This window comes from Solanum lycopersicum, chromosome 7, assembly GCF_036512215.1.
Source record: "Solanum lycopersicum chromosome 7, SLM_r2.1".
Taxonomy (NCBI): Eukaryota; Viridiplantae; Streptophyta; class Magnoliopsida; order Solanales; family Solanaceae; genus Solanum; species Solanum lycopersicum.
In genome coordinates, this window is record NC_090806.1 from 62,386,170 (window position 1) to 62,405,194 (window position 19,025).

Sequence of the window (19,025 nt, forward strand, 5' to 3'; positions counted from 1 at the left end):
AAAACATTCGAAGGCATCAAAAAAAATTTAATAATGAATTTTATGATTTTTCATTTCCTAACAATATTGAACCTTATAAAAAATGCAAGAAATATTTTTAAAAAACAAAACAAAAAGAAAACTATCTATTTTTTTTATATAAAAAAATATTTTAGAACTTTAAATTAAATAATTCAGAGCTTCATATTAATAAATAAAAATTTTCAATAAGCATAATGTATTGCAAATAAATGATCAACCTTTTAAGTTATTTATATATTTTATATTCGCGTGTATCCTTAAATTTAATGTTATGATTATTTATCACAATATATTCAAAGAATATAACTTTTTTTTAATAATAGAGATTAATTATTTCTCTATTTTTTTCTGTTGTCTAATAGTAATGACTTGTGGTTTCGATTGTCTAATAGTAATGGCTTGTGGTATGAAAATCATTATGTTATTCAGTAGTTGGGACACACTTGAAGAAATAAGATTAATGGTGGAAAAGAAGGAACAAAGATTTATTTAATTTGGGAAGATGGAGGTGTAATCACCACTTATAACAAGTCAGCACTTAGGTACACACTAAATAGAAAAATAAAATGTTCAGAGGATAATAGGATATCTGTGGAGTTGGAGTGTGTAGTTGAAATTTCGGGTATAAATTAGTGGGAGGGTGATGGGGGGCTTTAAACCATTTTCTAAAAAACACACACCAATTAGTCATATAGAAATGATAATTTCATTTAATTTGTTTCAAATATTTTAAGGTAAATAAATGACACATCATTCTTTTTTTGTTTGAAACACACATCATTCAAATTAATATTTGTAGGTAATTTCAAATTCTAAAATACTTTATGTTGCAAAAATAATACAATATTCCTATTGAGTTGAAATTATAAAGTAGTAACTTATTACAAATACTGTGTTGTGATAAGTTACTGCCTCAAAAGTAATTTCTGTCCGATTACGATGCAAATCGTTGTAACCAATCGCTCTTTAAGTTTTCACAGTTACTCTCAAATACGTGTACTTGTGACTGAAAGTTTGGAGGTTACCCAAAGTATATTCTATGAACAAGCTAAGAAGAAATAAGGAAAAAGTTTCTCTTCTTTTTGTTGGTAGCGTGGTGTGCCTTATGTAAAGTCACTTTTTATATAAAAAATTTTTAAAAAAAGAGTTGCAAATAGAAGAGTTAATTTTTTTAGAAACATATTGTCAAGGTTAATGAAATTAAAGGTCATTACATCATTTTTGTTTTTGGAACAGGTGTATCTTCTTTTTTGAAATGTATTTTATATTTGTGTCTTTACATTACACTTACTCAATAAAGTTAGAATAATTAACTAGATAATAGAATTAGCTCAACAATACCCTACTAATGCAAAGATAGAGAGTAAGAATTAACTTTTGGACACAAGGTACTTGAGTGTCATATCTTTCGACTTGAATTGACACGTAGTGATATGAATAACAACTTAATATCCACAATGTGAAGTACTCTTGAACTGAGTAGATATAAATTGAGTTTCCCATAACACATACCATATTCTTAAGCAATATAAAGTGTTTCTATGGTCATGCGCACACACACTTTGAATCTTATGAGTGCTCCAACCACATCTTTACACCCGCGTAGGTGATTTTATCAAGTCTATCTCAAATAAAATGATCACTTAGAGACATCAATGTATATGCAATACTATTTTGAGCATAAGCAGTAAAAACATTATCAGAAGTCTTAAAATCAGTAAAATAAAGTAGATCAACCTTAGACAAACATCCTCACACTTTCAAAAAATTAAAGTTAGAGGCAAACCCTTTCCTCAACTCATATAAGGTCTTGTCTAACTTTTTTTGTTGATAAATAAGAAATCCGTCTGAGACCCGTCCTTTGGATCAATCACAATCTTTTAAATTTGATGGATAATGGATCCGTCCCTCTATCCTTCTCCACTTAAATATCGGGCTTCACTTTGCATGGTGTGTGACTTGAACCTGCGATCTAAGACACAAATCTTTCACCTTTTGCCACTCGAGTTAGCACTTATTGCGGTCTTGTCTAACTTTTTATGAGGAACTCTATTAAAATTATAACATGCATACAAGACTGCTTCTCCCCACATTGAGCTCAAAAGTATAAACTTCATCATTTCCTTAAGAATTCTCTTTTTTCGTTCAGCTACACATTTAGTTAGGGAGTATATGGAGCACTAACCTCATGAATAATATTATTTTTCTCACAGAAATCCTCTAGAGTTTTAGTACTATATTTATCGCTCCTATTAGATAAAAAATCTCTTGATTTTTGTGTTTAATTAATTTTCTACTTTTGTTTTGAATTTCAAAAATATGCCCTCAACCTCATCATTAGACTTAAGAAGATATACCTTAGTGTATCTAGAAAAGTCATCAACACAAGTAATGTAATACTTTCTTTCACCTATGCTAATTGTCAAAGTCTACTTCATTTGAATGTATTAGTTCAAACAATTCAAATTTTCTCCTATAATAGATTTGAAAGATTTCTTGGCATGCTTTACTTTTACACATATGACATTTAGAAGAATCATCAATTTTTATCATATAAATTAATTTTATTTTTCTAAGTCTTTTAACAGAATCAATATTAACATGATCTAGTTTACCATGCTATAAATTAATAAACTCAAAAATATAAGTAGAATTTGAAATATTTACGTTATTGACAATCTTTTGAATAATGTTAAGTACAATTTACAAAGAAGCCTCCACTAAGATATCTCTTTTCAAAAAAGCCTCTTCCACGAGAAATGTTTATTTTGTCATCTTCAAAAATAGCTTTAAGGTCTACTTGTCAAGAAATGCTTTGAAAATTAAGCTTTTATGGAGGGAAAAAACATACAAAACATTGTTCAAGACTATAAAGTCAAAAGTTATTAAGTGAAAAAAATTATTCTTCAATTACTATAACAATAATGGAGTTATCCATATATACACACTCGTCATTAGTGGACTCTTCAAAGCCATGAAATAACTCCTTATTGACGTAGAAATTTCTTGAAACGCATGTGTCTAGCTCCAATCAGTTTTGTTAGCCATTAAATTTGTCTAAACGACTATAACATCAATCACTTCATTACCCTCAACAAGATGAACTTGGGCATCACTTTATCCTTCCTGCTTTTGAGTCTTGCCCTTTTCTTTGGTAGCACATGGCAACCTTGTGATCAAGTTTTTCACAAACAAAACAAAGACCTTTAGATTTTTGAATTTAATTCTCCGACTTGTTAAATTGATTTTTCTTTTTCAAGTCTTTCTTTTGTTTGCCTTTGAAACTCTCCCACAACAGTACAAGAAGTGAGATTGTTCGCTTCTTCATTTCTCATATGACTTATAAGTTTTTGGAAAGTTAAATTCTTTTTCTTATGCTTCAATTGATTTCTATAATAGTGAGAGTTTTTCAAGCAGAACATTAGCATGAAATATCTCATACATCTTCATATCCTCGTTGAGAATATCAACATCCAAATTTTCATATTCGTGAACTTGTTCCATAATTGTCTTATTGTCAACCATTAGAAATTTAATCCACTGACCGACAACATAAATTTTTTTTCCTGTATCATCACTATCTTTTTCAAATTATCCCATATTTCTATCGCAGATTTATAAGTAACAAATAAATCAAATAAATGATTAGTCATATGATTTAGCAAATTTTCCTTTACAGTTCTAGTATCCTTTTTAAACTTCTTCTTAACAACATCATCAACAACCACAATATTTCTAGAATCCGTTATACTGTTAGAACAATTTATTGAAGGTTCGTTAAATAAAAAATAATTAACTCCTAATTGTTCAAAGAAAATTAAATTTTTTTGTGACAAGTGTATAAAATTATTTCCGTCCAAAGGGTCAAAGTTTTGAGAGATCAAAACAAATTTTTTCTAGGAAATAACTATTTCTCAATATTATTGTAGGTAAGGAAAATCACTAGTTGATTGTTGGAAAAATACTACTACAAAATTGACATTGAATTGGAATTACAAAATAGTAAATAACTTATTACAAGTACTATTTTGTGGTAAAATCACTGCCTTGAAAGTGATTTTGGTTCGACTCCGATGCAAATTGTTTTAGCCGGTCGCTTTTTATGATTTCACAGTTTCACAATTTCTCTCAAATACGTGCATTCATGGCTGAAAGATTGGAGATTGTCCAAAAAAATATTCTAAAAATAAGTTAAGAAGAAATAAGAATAAATTTTTTTCTCTTTTTTCTGTTGATAGTGTGATCTGTTTTATGTTCACCAAAATTACTTTTTACATAGGATTGCAAAAGAAAGAGTTTGCAAATAGAAATGTTACTAATTTTTTAGAAACAACTATCAAGGTTAATGTCATTAAATGCCATTACATCACTTTTGTTTTTGAAATAAATATATCTTTTCCTTTGAAATGTATATTGTATTTATGTCTTTGCATTACACTTGAGTAATAACATTATAATTAACACAACACTCCATTCATTCACCCTTATTTATAACTAGTATATGAACACGTGTTACACGTTTAATTTATAACGATGAATATAAATCATTAAAAAATTACATAATTTTTTGAAAAATAATATTTGAGTTACAATATAAATATGAAAGGTAAAATGACAAACATTTTGTGTATAAACTTATTAATAAAAGGGCAATGCACAATTTAATTTTTAAAAAAATGTTTGTAGTGTATAACTACCTTGAAGAATTTTTTTGCATTTAGTCTTCCCTTTATTATAATTTTGATATAGAAATTTTATATTTGTTTTAAAAGATAAAATATTGTTGCAAAAACAAACATCGAGGCACACTATCTTATAATTAACTTCCTTAAAAAAAAAATTTTGTCTCGTAGAATAAAGTAAAAATATTGAAATTCTTCCTTAAAATGTCTCTCTTGTCTCATAGATAGAGTAAAAATGTTGAAATTAAATTAATAGTTACACAGGATATACGTTTCAAGAAGATAAAATGTTTGACATTAATTAGTAAAAGCTGAAATTCTCCTTCTCATTAAATAGAATGCAATTAAGTAATTCAAATTTATAAATAAGAAACTTATTCGAAGGTATTTAAATTATGTAATTGTACAAATAAAATATTAATATTTAATTAAATAAATCAAATTTTAATGTAATGGAGAGTCAAAATGACAATATAGTATTCTTATAATTAAAAGTTTCTTAAAATATATTTTACGTTTTTTTGGTTAAAAAATTAATAGGAGCAATATTTGATCAAAGGATAAAAGATCTTCTAACTTCTTAAGCATTTTGGTGTATCATTTTTTTTTACTTTGGGATTTGAATCTCATGATAATTTTAATGAAAATTGTCTAACAATTATAGAATTTATCCACAAACACATGTAAGAATGATTCTTTACAAATATTTAAAATTTAAGATGCAAAAATGTAATTATTGATAATTTGAAATTAGAATATTTTGTAGGCATTAATTGTTTTATATGCCTTATACACTATTTTTATGATTGTATTTGTCTCATTTTCTAAAGTAAAAAATTACACCCATCAATCAAATATATTCTTAAAACAAAATTACAAATACAAAGAAAAAGTATCATATATAGGAGTTAGTTTAGCACAAGACTACGATGAAAAATAGAAAAATTCTGAGACAATCTTTTCCCTGTTTTTTGTTGATAATGCAAATCGAAACAAAGTTATAGTAATAAATATTCAACTTTTGACCATAACAAAAAGTTAAAATCTTTGGAAGACAAGTTAAGGGAAGTGATATTCAACTACATAAATGGAGGGGTCTTATCATAGTTCTGATCTCGACAAATAAGTAAAAAAAAACAAATAGATCAAGCTTCGATATTCTAGTAATTAAAGTGTTATTTATCCCTATAATCACATTACACTTGTATTCTTGACACAAATCCTCTTGCCTTTTTCTTCACTTGGTTAAACCTTCTCTAGTCTTCCACACACAAAAATTGTATCATATAAATCTTTCTATGAAAATAATGTCCTTTGAAATATGAAGATTCACTGACAAAGTTGAAAGGTCAAGTGTTACAAAAATTAAAGACAAATATTAATTAAGAACACAAATTAATTTAGAAGATAAACCATATGCATGTATCTATTTAAAGAGATAAACCTTTTTTTTCTATTTAATTTACTCACATGTATACCAACTAAAAATATCATAGAAATTCTACTATTTACTGTTTAATATAATTAAATATTTAATAACATTTGAATTTAGTATAGGGGCAAAATGGTAATTTAATCTTTTACTTTGGAGCTTCTCACTTATGTGTGTGTGTGTGTGATGTTTTATAACTTTTTTTAATTAACATAGAGATAAAATTGTAATTCAACTTTCATAATGCATAATACGAACAATCAAAATTTATTGAATCCCGAAATAAATATTAAATGAAAAAATAATATTTTAAATAATTTCAAAAAAATAAATTAAATTAGATATTTTAATTATGAATTATTCTAAAGAAGTGCAAAAGTCATTAACATTTTTATTAAAATAATGTAATTTAATATTTAAATTAAATGGTTAAAAAAAATGGTTAAATATTTTTATAACATTTTAATTTATAATAAGGATAATTTATATAGATAGATAGATAGATGGTCGGAGTAAAATCGTAATTCAACTTTAACTTTTTTTTGTCCCACTTATAGTAATATATGATTATTGATTTTATGTCCTAGATCTTAATTCAAATTCAAGAAGTTTAGTTGGAACTCAAAGAAATTAAATAGATAATATACGTATATAGAATATAAAATTAAGGGAAAAGGTAGAAATATCCCTTAGAGTTTTAGATTATGTCGAAATGTAAAAATCATATGTTAAAAAAATTAAGGTTCTATTACCTTTAAAATCATTTTTTTGGTAATATTGTGTATCTTTTAGCTTATCTGACATCTAAATATATCTATCACGTCTCAATTTCATGGAGTTACGAAATGTACCACGTAAAACAAAAGATGTACAAAATTATAAAAAGTAAATTTAAAAAATAATAAATATATCTCTAAAATTTCGATTAGTATAGGGATACTTGTATCTTATTCCTACAATTAAATCTATTTTGCATTTGAGTAAACATACATACATTATTACAATCACAAAATCATTTATTGAATTAAAATAAATTATAAATGATATTTTACGATTTGAAAACAATTTGATTTTGAACCAAATTCTCATTGGTGCTTTTGCTAGTGTTCTCTAAAAGAAGGGAAAGAAGAGAAGGAGAGCTAGTGAATCTGTTCACTCTGTGCCATTTTTGAAAAAAGAAGATCAAGTTCAGTAATTTGATGAAATTCCCATTTCATTTACTGCTTTAGTACTTACCAAATTAAGGGTGTCTCTAAGATTTTGTGTATATTATTTTGATGATAGGTTTGCAAAGATATGGTTTTTAGAAGAATTTGGAATGTGAATTGGGTGGTAAACATGAAGTTGATGCGGAAGATGAGACGAACATTCTCAGTTTCAAGTCAATCTGCAGTTGATTTTGCTTCAAAAGATGGCGAACTCAGGGTCTTCATTGTTGCTGGGGAGGTTTCTGGTGATACAATTGGGTCCCGTGTAATGGGTTCTCTAATAAAGCTTTCTCCTTTGCCTGTTCGTTTTGCTGGTGTTGGAGGGTAACGTTTAACTTTCTTTTAGTTATCTGCTTATCATATTTTCTGCGTTTTTTAGGTCTGCCAATAACAGTTCTTTTTTGCAACTTTGTATGTTCTCCCCCACTTTCAATTTGTTTGTCGTGGTTTTGACTTGACGCATAGTTTAAAAAATGATAAAGACTTCTGAATCTTGGTAATCTTAAAACTAAAAGATATGTAGTTTAAATGGACTAAAAAGGAAAGTAGTACAAATGAATTGAAAGGGAGGAGTAACTTTTAATTTCAGTAGGAAATTTGAGGTACTCTCTTAAGATTCTAAACTGCTATAGTGTTCGCATAATGGATAACTATGTCTTGAGATGTTTTCATTCTTTCTCAGAACCCTTATTTACTATTAATTGTAGCTTGTTAAAGTTAAAATTGAAACCTGAAAGTATCTTATGCTTTTCACTAGTCAATAGTGCAGCAGGCATAAGTCAAGTTGTCAACTCCTTAATTATCATTGTTTTTCCTGTGTATGTTTACAGGAAGATGATGTCTAAGCAAGGGTTGAATCCTTTGTTCCCGATGGAGGATATTGCAGTAATGGGCATTTGGGAGCTGCTGCCGTATCTTAATCAATTTAGAGTATGGATACTTATGAATATCTGCAAAAAGAAAATCAAGTTGTGGTTTTTCCAAGTGATTACTTGAAGTGACATTTTGAAGGAAAAAGATTTATGCTGTCTGAATGGTATGATATATGCATGAACTAAGGAGCTTATTTGGATTTTAAAATGACAGGTTAGGCTCAAGCAAACTATAGAAGCTGCTCTTTCTTTTAAGCCTCATGTCGTACTCACTGTAGACGCTAAAGGATTTTCCTTCCGTTTCCTAAAGCATTTGAGGGGTAACGCTCTGTAGCTTTTGTAAGTTCGAAAGAGATTTTCAAGTTTACCTTTGCACTGGGAAATATAAGGTATTAGGAATACAAGAAATACATTTTGCAGCTACTTGTGTTCAACAGGGGATGGTTAGCCCGCTGCACTTCCATTATGTATCACCATCATTTTGGGCCTGGAAAGGTGGTGAAGCAAGACTTAAAGGACTTCTTCAGTTTGTGGATCATGTATTATGCATTCTTCCATTTGAGGCAGAAGTCTGTAGATCAAATGGCCTAGCAGCAACCTTTGTTGGTCATCCCACCCTTGAAGATATCCCGGAATGCCAGGTAAATTAGTATTTTGATATGTGTTCTGTTCAACGTTTGGTACATGACAAGCAGTAATAACAACTAATGACGTAGTTGTGCATCCTTCACCACTCAAATTATGCCTCCTAAGTTCTAGTACTATAATCTGGCTTTTTAGCTTTTGGGCATGCAGATATTCTTTCTTTTCAAGAAGCAATTTATTGAGAATTCATGTATGATTTCGCTGGTACGATAGATAAACTCCTATCAGGATCGACTCACTTAGAAATTCTGTATGATTTTTCTGATAGAGTGATTCCATCATAATGTCTTCAGGTCAGAGCATGGTATTTTAACATTTGAAATTGCATTTTTCTGTTGCCAATTAACAACTTCTAACTAATTCTGTATGAATCCTGGTGAATCACACCAGGGGAGCAAGGAAACAAGAAATGAATAAGAAATATGAACAAGAAGGGATCAAAATTATTCCACCACGCAACATTGAATTTGATCTAATATAGTTGAATGACGGAAGGAATATTAATGTAGTTTTATATTGAATTTTAGGGGAAGGATGTCACTGAAAGAAGACACAGAATTGAAGGAAATGCTGAAGCATTTTTAACTGGTTTTGGAATATCATCGGGTATGTTAACTCGTAAGATGCTGTTTCTAGAAAGCTTCTGCCGTAACATAGTAGACTATGTTTGTGCATATTGTTACCCAGTTTTATTTTCGTGATGAAAGTACAAAGGTGTTTAATGTGTGAAAAGCTTTCGATTTTTATGAACAATGTGTATTTCTATTCTTTCGCTGTAATTTGACATTTATCTAACAATGCAAGATTTTGCTTCCCGTGTTCACCAGTCATATGTTAAAATCTCTCTCTCCTTCCAGTGTCTTACACAAAATAATGGATATCGATTTTCTTTTCATTGGTTGGTTGTGTCATGTGTGCTAATAATCCCTCAGTTTCAATTATCTTTGTCAGCTTTCTAATTATGTTTCTTATTTAATTTGAAGGATCCCCAGTTATTTCCTTGCTTCCTGGAAGTAGATTACAGGAGGTTACTCGAATGTTCCCCATATTCTCAAAAACTTTGGAGCAATTAAAAGGTTCTTTTCCGAACTTGGTAGCAGCAGTTCATGTGGCACCCAATAAACATGTGGAAGACTACATCAGTAAAGCTGTTCGTAAGTGGCCATCATCTGTTGTATTGGTTTCTGGAGGATCACACCAGATGAAATACGATTCATTTAGTGTAAGCACTTGAGCTTGTACCTATACAGTTTTTAGTTAAGTAGCTAGAACTAGAGTTATGTATTCTATTCAGGCTTTGTACTTTTGGGCCTCAGGAAAAGTTTGAATGTTTACTATTCTAGAATAGCTCAACTCTTTTGAGACATATCGTGACCAAAATGATTCAATTTTGAAATATGGTGTAACTGGAAAAAGGGGCAAGTCTCTTGGTGGTATTCATAAGGTACAAACCTCAATTACTTACACCTTGCAATGGAATGCTAGCATCTTTTCATTCTTCTTTGCATGGAATTGTTCTTCGCAATGCTGAGAGGCTGATAGTCACTGTTAGTTGGGAATAGTCAGCCACTTGGACCACATTGATGAGTCTAAGGGGAGGGGGGGGGGGGGAGAGATCTTTTTATCCAAGGATGATGATCAAGTCTTTGCTACTAAAGGCTGGTCAATTGGGAACCATTTTGTCAGTTCTAGTTTATCCTTGATGAGAGGTAGCATATATCAAGCTCTTGGCAGATTGAAGCTTATTAAAAAATCTAGAACAAAAGCAAGTGAAAAGGACTTGACACTTGGCTTTCAAGTTCTTTTCAATTGGTAAAATCTTTCACAAAACTTTTTCTTGTCTTTCTCAAGTTGTTTCATTGCTTTTAGTGATCCAAAGAGTTCTAATGTGGATTAGATTCTTAACTGGTGTAGGATGTTTCAGTAGTCATTAGTTACACCAAGATTGGGTTTAGATAATCTTTGTCTAACCAACAAGACTTTTCCTAAATATAGTTGTTAGTATTTGGATTGTGTGTGCATTATTTACTAGACGCTTTGTCACCATTACTTTTCTCTTTTATATTTTACCAAACACTGAAACTTTAGTTCATTGTTTGTAATTATTTAGGGGGACATACAAAGCCTAAGGGCATCTTTCTGCTGTTAAATCATCTTATGAATAAAGAAGTGACTTTTTTTTCAGACATAAAGAAGTGACATTTTTTGTGTTTGACTAAATTAATGATGGAGATAATACGTGGATCCATGTGTATGACTGTCCTTTCTTTTCCCTTTATTTTACTGTTCATGAGTGTTCCATTTTATGTGAAACAATTTCTCCATTACACCGTTCCAAAAAGAATTGTCACATTTCTATATCAGGAAACAATTTGACTTAAACTTTTTCATTTTTCCCTTAACGGACGTTTTATAGCCACACAAATGTATGACATATTTAAGACCACAAGTTTCATAAGTATTTCCCTCCTTCCTAAACTCTGTGCTGAGTCAAAATATGTCACATAATTTGAAGCAGGAGTAGTTCATCTGTAGAATAAAGATAATGTTAAAAAACTATACAGTTAGCTGCTGCTGCTTTAACTGTGGTATAGGCCGTGGAGTCCATTTTATTGTTGTTCATTTTTTGCCATTGCCATTCGTACTTCTATAACTTGTCCTTCGAATCGAGGGTCTATCAGAAACAACCGCCCTACCATACAAAGGCCTGTAAGGTCGGGATACATCCTACCCTCCCCAAACCCCACTTGGATTACATTGAATTTTTTGTTGTTGAATATCAAATTGTTACGCCATGTTTCAAGGTGGAGTTGATAACTTGAACTGCGTTTCTGCATAATGCAGGCTAGCAGTGTAGCACTATGTACTTCAGGTACAGTTGCAATGGAGATGCAGCTTGCACGACTGCCATGTGTTGTTGCATATCGAGCCCATCTCCTGACAGAATGGTTCATACGTTACAAAGCTATTATACCATACATCTCTCTTCCTAATATTCTATTGGATTCAGCCGTAATTCCTGAAGCTCTATTCCAGGAATGCACACCTTCGAAATTGGCATCATTTCTCAAGTAAGCTTCCTCTAAATGATCTTTATCCCTTTTTGATTTCTCACTCTATCTGGAGCAATTTAGGTAAACTTTGGTGATGTGTAATATGACTGTCTTGGACAATATCTTCCAATGAAATGCATAAGCTGCTTGCCCTTTTTTGGGTACTATTACAACAACAACCACATACCCAATGTTATCTCACAAGTATATTCCGAGGAGGATGGTGTGTAAGAGACCTAACCCCTTTCTTGTGAAGGTAGAGAGTGCTTTCGTTATTACCCTTGGCTCAAGTTAAGCATTTTAAAGCATGTGTGAAAAGTAAATACTGTAGTGAAGAAGCCACGTTGAAAATAATGGAGAAAAGAACAGTAACAACATCAAAATAGACCGAAGCAAAGGAAACAACAGTTGCCAGTTAACGATATAATCGAAGAAAAAGATAATTAGAGAGTAACAATAATAATACTAATATGGAAAAGAAGGGGCAGAATTAAGAGAGAGTATTGAAGGAAAAGTTATACCTATACACAGGCTGAAGTATAAGTCCTTGTATTTTTAGGAGTTCTGGTGTAATCTTTTGAATGTATGTGACATGGAGTCCATGCTAGCCTTTCTCAGCTCCCTGCATTTGTAAGGAACTGAGATTTTGTACTGCACACAGCACCTTCATGGTGCATGTTTTCATCAAAAGAATATATACTAAAGAAATGGATGAGCTGACCATGATGCAGGAGATTATACTTTCTTCCACATTGCAGTTTGTTATTTGGCGTTGTTAGAAAATGCAGATGAAACCAATCAAAGATGGCACAAAAGGTTTTTCAAGATGAAAATTAGAGAGCTGCAATTGTGTGACTATGTGTCTGAAAGTACATGCTATAAATCTTTAAAATGGCTTACAGTATCACTTGGGAATCTTTAAATTGCAGGGATTTAATACTTGATGACAACCTTCGAGAAAAACAAATTATTGCTGCTGAGAAGGTTATTAAGCTGCTTAGGCCTCCAGAGATTAGCTTGGGTTTCTCAACTCGGGTGGAGATGAGTATTCCGCTTTCTGATTGTACACCAAGTATGGTTGCAGCATATGCAGTACTGTATTATCAGAAGAAGCTGGAATAAGATCTTTGTTCTAATTCAAGTGGTTATCATGAGCAAAATGGAGATAAGATGCAGGTGGAAAGGTTTGAAGATTAATTGTTTGGAGGTTAGCAATTGAAAGGCAGTTGAATAATTTCAGTGGTTGGTTCATCGTCAACTACCTTTTGGTTTTTCTACGAATTGATTGTCTGTTTAGACATTTTAGCTTACAGAAGTGTCCCTTTTGCCTTCGGATTCAACAATATGGTATGATGCTCCCTAGTGCCTCTTTCTATTAATAACGTAACACTATGGAAGATTGTATGTTAGAGATAGGTTTGTAGAAATCACAAAAAACAATGGATTGTCCTTTATGTTTTGATGCTCCTGAATCCATAGGACACTTGTTCTTCGTCTTTTCTGCTTTGTAATTCTCAGTATGGTGATAAAATGCTTGTAGGGGAGTGGTAAATATTCCTTCATCAGTTCATCCTCAGCCAGATGTCTCGATTTCGAGTCTCTCGGGTACAGTGAGCCCGGAGAGACTATTTTGACAGGAGTTACAAAAGAAAAAAAGAAGGGAAATGAAAGCAGATGTCCAAATTGGAAATGGAAAGAATAATGTGCCAAGCACAAGAAATAAAAGTTAAAATGGTCCAAAACATACTTCAACTAATTTTTTTTGCAAGTGTCAATGCTGGTTCTTATTCTCGTGTGGACAAGATGTATATGATAGTTTAGATAGACAAAGAGAATAGTAGATAATCAAGTGTAATTGCAAAAAAATAATAATTTGGTGAGAAAATATCTTTTCAAATTTATTATTACGTGTAAAATGAAGATGTCGTAAAACAAACACAAAATATAACAACAATTTATAGTAGATATAAAAAATAAATTCTTCCACGGTTTAGAATTTGGATGGTATTGAAAATGTTTTCAACAATTCTCGAAATAAATAATAAAAAAAGGTATATTTACATCTGGGAACGGACAGTAGATTTCAGTGAAGAGAACAAAAAAATCCTGACTGAACACAACACTCTTTTCAATTTGCTCGACAATGGCATTCGAGCTCCCAAGTGATCTGATCCAACAAGCCAAGATCTTGACCCGAACCGAAGCGGGTCTACCCGACTACCTCCCTGATGACTCATCACTTCCGGCCATGCCTTCTCTTTCCGCCACCGTCGCCGCCTTCGATCCTTCTCCACCCTATCTCCGCTGTAAGCACTGCCAAGGTAGGCTTCTCAGAGGGCTCGAGTCCTTGATTTGCATATATTGTGGCCACAAATTGCACCAAAACCCTGACGTTGCTCCTGAACCCATTTCATTTAAGTCCACTGTGGGCTATCAATGGTTTCTCCAAGCTCTTCGCCTTGATGGATCGGTATGTCGAGTCTCTCTACCTGAAACACACTCAGTTTGCTTATTTCTCTATGAAATAGTTTTGGTTGCTTCCTGTTATGGGTATTGATAATGCAAGATCAGATCTTCTCTATTATGTTTTGCAGATTAGGATTTTGAATTTTATTTTGAAAATATATTATATTTATACTGGATTCTAACCTACTTTTGCGTTTTTTTTTAATAATTGAACAAAAGCAAGTCTGAATGAGTATACTTAGTCGTGGAGCATTCCGGGTCTTTGTTTTAGGTATCGTTCCTGGGCATCTCCTTACTTTATAGCAGTTATTGTTCTGGTTCCAGAAGGTATAGCTCTCACCTCAGCTTTTTTCTTGAAATCAGAGACTCTACCAATTTCCTACCGAGATAGGCAAGTGGAGGGAGAACTAGACATGTCTTGCTAGGCAAAGATAGGTTAGAATGGATAGTCGCAGGTGGGATTGACGGGATAGATCACTATTGCAGAAGGAGTTATGTGACCTGCGATTAGTGAGTGCTGGTGTTCTTCAAATCTTCTAACTTAGTATCCTTGGTAGATCGTATGGGGTGTGCCTTCTGCTTATTGCTTTATAGGGGTAGTTTATTTTATACACCAGCTTGCACGCACCTCCACTAATTCTATGGGATATCTGCCACCTCCCACCACCAACAGTTACCATGTAGCTTTGTCCACCAAGGCTAGGACAACGAGAAGAAATCACCTGGTGTTTTGTATATTCTAGGACTTGAACCTGAGACCTTATGATGCTCAACCCACTTTATTGATTAGTAGGACACACCTCTGGGTTTTATATGAGTATGGTTATTCCTACCAGTTACGGAAGAACAATAATGCAAGATGAGAGATTTTCTTAAAATTCTTTTTAGAAACTGGTATATTTACACTCAATTCTAACCAATGGTGAGGAATTAGTAAGTGCAGTGGTGCCTCGAGTCCACCTTGCTAGATTATATTGTTTTTTTCTTCCTCTATCTCAAATCACAATTTTGCTCATTGCTCTATCTCAATGTCTGGCTTGCTTCCAGTTATAGAGGGCAGATAATCCAAGACTGGGCTTCTTTGTGTTTTGTTGAAAATCTATATATAAAAAAGACTTAGTTGGTTGAATGTTACTCGAATCCACTATCCATAAAGTGTAATCAGTCTCTGTTTCTCACTAAATCTTCCTTTTTTTCTTATGCCTTCTAGTATTTCTGATAGACTCTTGTTAACTTGTTGAATTAGGAGTATATGTTAAGAACTTGTCCCATTTGGTTTCCAGGAGAAGGTTGGAGCAGCTACTGAAAAGAATCAGGTGAACAAGGGGCCGAGTTCACCTCATGATGAAGTTCTTTTATCTGATTTCCTTGATCTGAAAATAAGATGGCCAACTGAGCTGGAGACAGACAACACTATCATGACCAAGAAGCTAGAGCTAAGCAAAAGCTCTTATGATCCGACTGGATTTGACCTGGATAACTTTCTTTCTTTTCCAAAGAGGGAGAACATATCCAGTGCGCACAAAGAACAGACCGTCACAAGCGATAATATTGGGTCTGCAGCAAATAAAACAGTTGGAAGCCACGAGGATCTTAGTTTGTTTGAGAATCTCAGATCTGCTGAACCAGCCGTGACCTCGTCTACTATCCAAACAAGTGATGACTTTTCTGGATGGCAAGCAGATTTTCAAGCTGCTGGTTCAGGAGAGCAGAATGTGTCCAACGAATCTATCTCTCCTCTAAGTTCTGCAATTGGTTCTGGGGTTCAGCATTCCTTTGCAGCGTTTGACACTTATACGAGTTCCACAGTTAGTTCTGGAAACCATGAGGGTTCCAAATCAACTGATGCTTTGGTTGGCGCAGATATTGATCTTTCTGCTCAGTTAGACACAGTTTTTGGAACCACAGAAGGCCCAACAGATGGGAAACTGAAGGACGTTGTAGATGTTCCTCCTGCAGCGAATGACTGGCCAGCAGTTGACCTATGGGATAGTGCAAATCTGGAAGCATCACAGAAAGCTGGGGAAATTCTTCCAATTTCCAGACCCAAGAATGCTGAATTACAAAATAGTTCAGAGGACCCCTCAACTAGCATTGATTGGTTTCAAGATGACACATGGCAGACTCATAATGCACCTGCACCTAAACACGATTCAACAAATGGAGATCTTGATTCGTTTGATGAGTGGAATACTCTTACCTCCTCTGCACCCACCAAAGATCCATTTGAGAATGTACCTGCACCTGAACTTGATACAACAAATGGTGATCATGATTCTTTTGATGAGTGGAATACTTTTGCCACCTCTACACCCAGCAAAGATCCATTTGAGAATATGCTGGCGCAAAGCAACAGTGACAATAACAATGACGCAGAACTAACAAATTTTAGTTCAAATCTTGAAGATATGGATTTTGGCAGTTTTTCGCAGTCAGATCCTTTTTCAGGTGCACCTGGCAAAGAAGGTGTTTCTGCGGAAGGGAATGGAGATATTTTGGAAGTTCCTACCATATTCAGGTGTGCGCATGTTTTTATTATTTCATTATATGGCCTCAATATTGGCTGATTTTATTTGTGGAGATTCTGAAGAACATAGGCATCAACTATGGCTCTTATACTGTGGTTGGGTTGAAAAGAGAAGGAGCTGGAAGAGCACAAGGAAATGCGAGATTAGGTTGAGTTCCCTTATTAAGAGTAAAGGAGGTGAAGTAAATTTAAAGGGGTCAGAATATCCCTCCACATAAGCTTTTCCCATTTGGAAAGGAAGTAGAATTTTTTTTGGATCTACTTCCTTCTATACAAAATGATTGGAAGTAAATTATCTGAATATTACCTTGGGGACAGAATTAAGTTAATTTCTCTCTTTCACCCTTGCTCCCCTTCGTAGAACTAAAATAGAATTAAAGTAGAAATAAAGGAATTAGATCTGAATTCTGAACATATTAAAATAACAGAATACGAGTGTCAGAAAAAGCAATAGAAAAGAAAGAATCTGGAAGACCACAGGCTTCTACCATGGCTCTGAAAGTAAAATATAACAAATTTAGTCAGAAATTTGTAGGAAAAAAAAATACTGCAGTATCCACTGAAAGTTCCTTGGAGTAGCTAAGCATATAATAAGCTTAAGATAGCTTAGAAGTTTTATGGTTCAACTTTAGTGCGAATTTGAGTCTGAAGAAGTAGGAACTGGATGTTGAGTGGTAAGTGTCTACATCCTTGTGGTGCAAGGTCACATTCTCATTGGATTCCTCTTCCCCTTTGACCTACCCACACCTGAAAACAAGAATTTCAAAGCATGGGAAAAAAGATCGTCATGTTCACGGAAGAGTTCTTAAATTTTTTAATGGCTTAGAGATTGAAAGGGAAGAGCCTGGAGAAGTAAGATTACGTGGGCTCTTTGGGAGCAGGGGCTGAGGATGGTGTGTTCCCTTGTTCCCAGAAAAGTAAACTCGCAACAATAGCAACGATGGTTCAAATCCAACCACCCCTGCTCGTTCCCCAACAACATACCCAGTATAGTTCCACAAGTGAGGTTGGGGAGAGTGGGCTGTATGCAGACCTTACCCTACCTATGCGTGTGCTTGTGTGTGTGTGGGGGGGGGGGGTAGAGTCTGTTTTCGATAGCCCCCCTCCCCCTCAAAAGAAAAAAAAATGTTAAACCATTTCTAGCTTGTCAAAAGGTAAAAAAGGCCTGTTAGAATAGATTTGATTTCTGTCCAGGACAGTTGGTTTGTATTAGTTTGCTGGTTAAGTCTGTCTGTTGTTCTTGAGATAGTGTAACCGTGGGATGTGGCTGGAGTATCCAAGGTGAAATTTGAGATTATCTATTGTTCTTCAGTGGAGTATAACTTAGGGATGCTGGGATGTACACTGCCTGAGACAGAGCAGTAGAAGAAAGAGATTCAGAAATAGATGGAAAAGGTTTTTTTTAACAAGCTGGCGAAATAATGATACATCTGACCTTTGAGAGTTTTACCTTGTTCAACCATGATTGAATTCTTGTTTTCCTTGTTACTACTATTTAACTGTTAACTTCCTACACTCTAGTTCAATCAACAATTTCTAATAATTCATTTTACATCTTTTAGTACCGTTGATACCCCAAGCAAGGTTGGTGACGATGCTGGACATGCTTCAGAGAATGCAGCCATTCATGCTGAATCAAATCCATTGAAGAATGATATGAATATAGAAAGTATAATGTCACAGATGCATGATCTTTCTTTTATGCTCGAGACCAATCTATCCATTCCCTCAAAATCCAACATTTCTTCTCCCAAAGATTGATACATCACTTTGCTCGTGTGGTTTGACTTCAATATTCATGTAATCAAGCTGTACCTGTTCATGTATTTTATAATAAGAGAATATGCTTGTTTTTGTAGCTTATTATCTTAAATTTCTTGAATGGGTGCAAAGGAGTGACGTTTATCTCCGGATATTTTGTTGTAACTGAAGAAGTAGAAGAGCTTGTTTTTTTTTTTTCTCTCTCTTTGGAGAGGTAGACATGAACTTCCGCACATCCCTTGAGTATACTTTCTGGTTTGATATGGTATTCTCAATGGACCTCTGTATGGGATGTGTCTAGGAAAAATATATATAAAAAGCAGATTATGTTCTAACAAAAAAAATATTTTGAACTTCT

The 19,025-nt window shown here is 33.2% G+C and overlaps 2 protein-coding genes across 3 annotated transcripts; both read left to right on the forward strand.

The window, feature by feature from the left end:
* Window positions 1–7,186: 7,186 nt before the first annotated feature.
* On the forward strand, window positions 7,187–13,405 carry LOC101259762 (probable lipid-A-disaccharide synthase, mitochondrial). Of its 2 annotated transcripts, none has more exons than XM_004243440.5 (9): window positions 7,187–7,321; window positions 7,420–7,667; window positions 8,174–8,273; window positions 8,430–8,535; window positions 8,636–8,856; window positions 9,388–9,466; window positions 9,844–10,082; window positions 11,705–11,931; window positions 12,843–13,405. In XM_004243440.5, exons 2-9 carry the CDS (start codon window positions 7,432–7,434, stop codon window positions 13,033–13,035), a joined length of 1,401 nt encoding a protein of 466 aa, XP_004243488.1. In that variant the 5' UTR covers window positions 7,187–7,321; window positions 7,420–7,431; the 3' UTR covers window positions 13,036–13,405. The 2 variants fall into 2 exon arrangements, with proteins under 2 accessions (XP_004243488.1, XP_069143126.1); XM_069287025.1 differs by having other exon boundaries at window positions 9,853–10,082.
* A 264-nt stretch (window positions 13,406–13,669) lies between these two features.
* Window positions 13,670–18,764, forward strand: LOC101260063 (uncharacterized). The gene is made up of 3 exons (XM_004243441.5): window positions 13,670–14,383; window positions 15,663–16,897; window positions 18,469–18,764. Exons 1-3 carry the CDS (start codon window positions 14,057–14,059, stop codon window positions 18,665–18,667), a joined length of 1,761 nt encoding a protein of 586 aa, XP_004243489.1. The 5' UTR covers window positions 13,670–14,056; the 3' UTR covers window positions 18,668–18,764.
* Window positions 18,765–19,025: the final 261 nt, after the last annotated feature.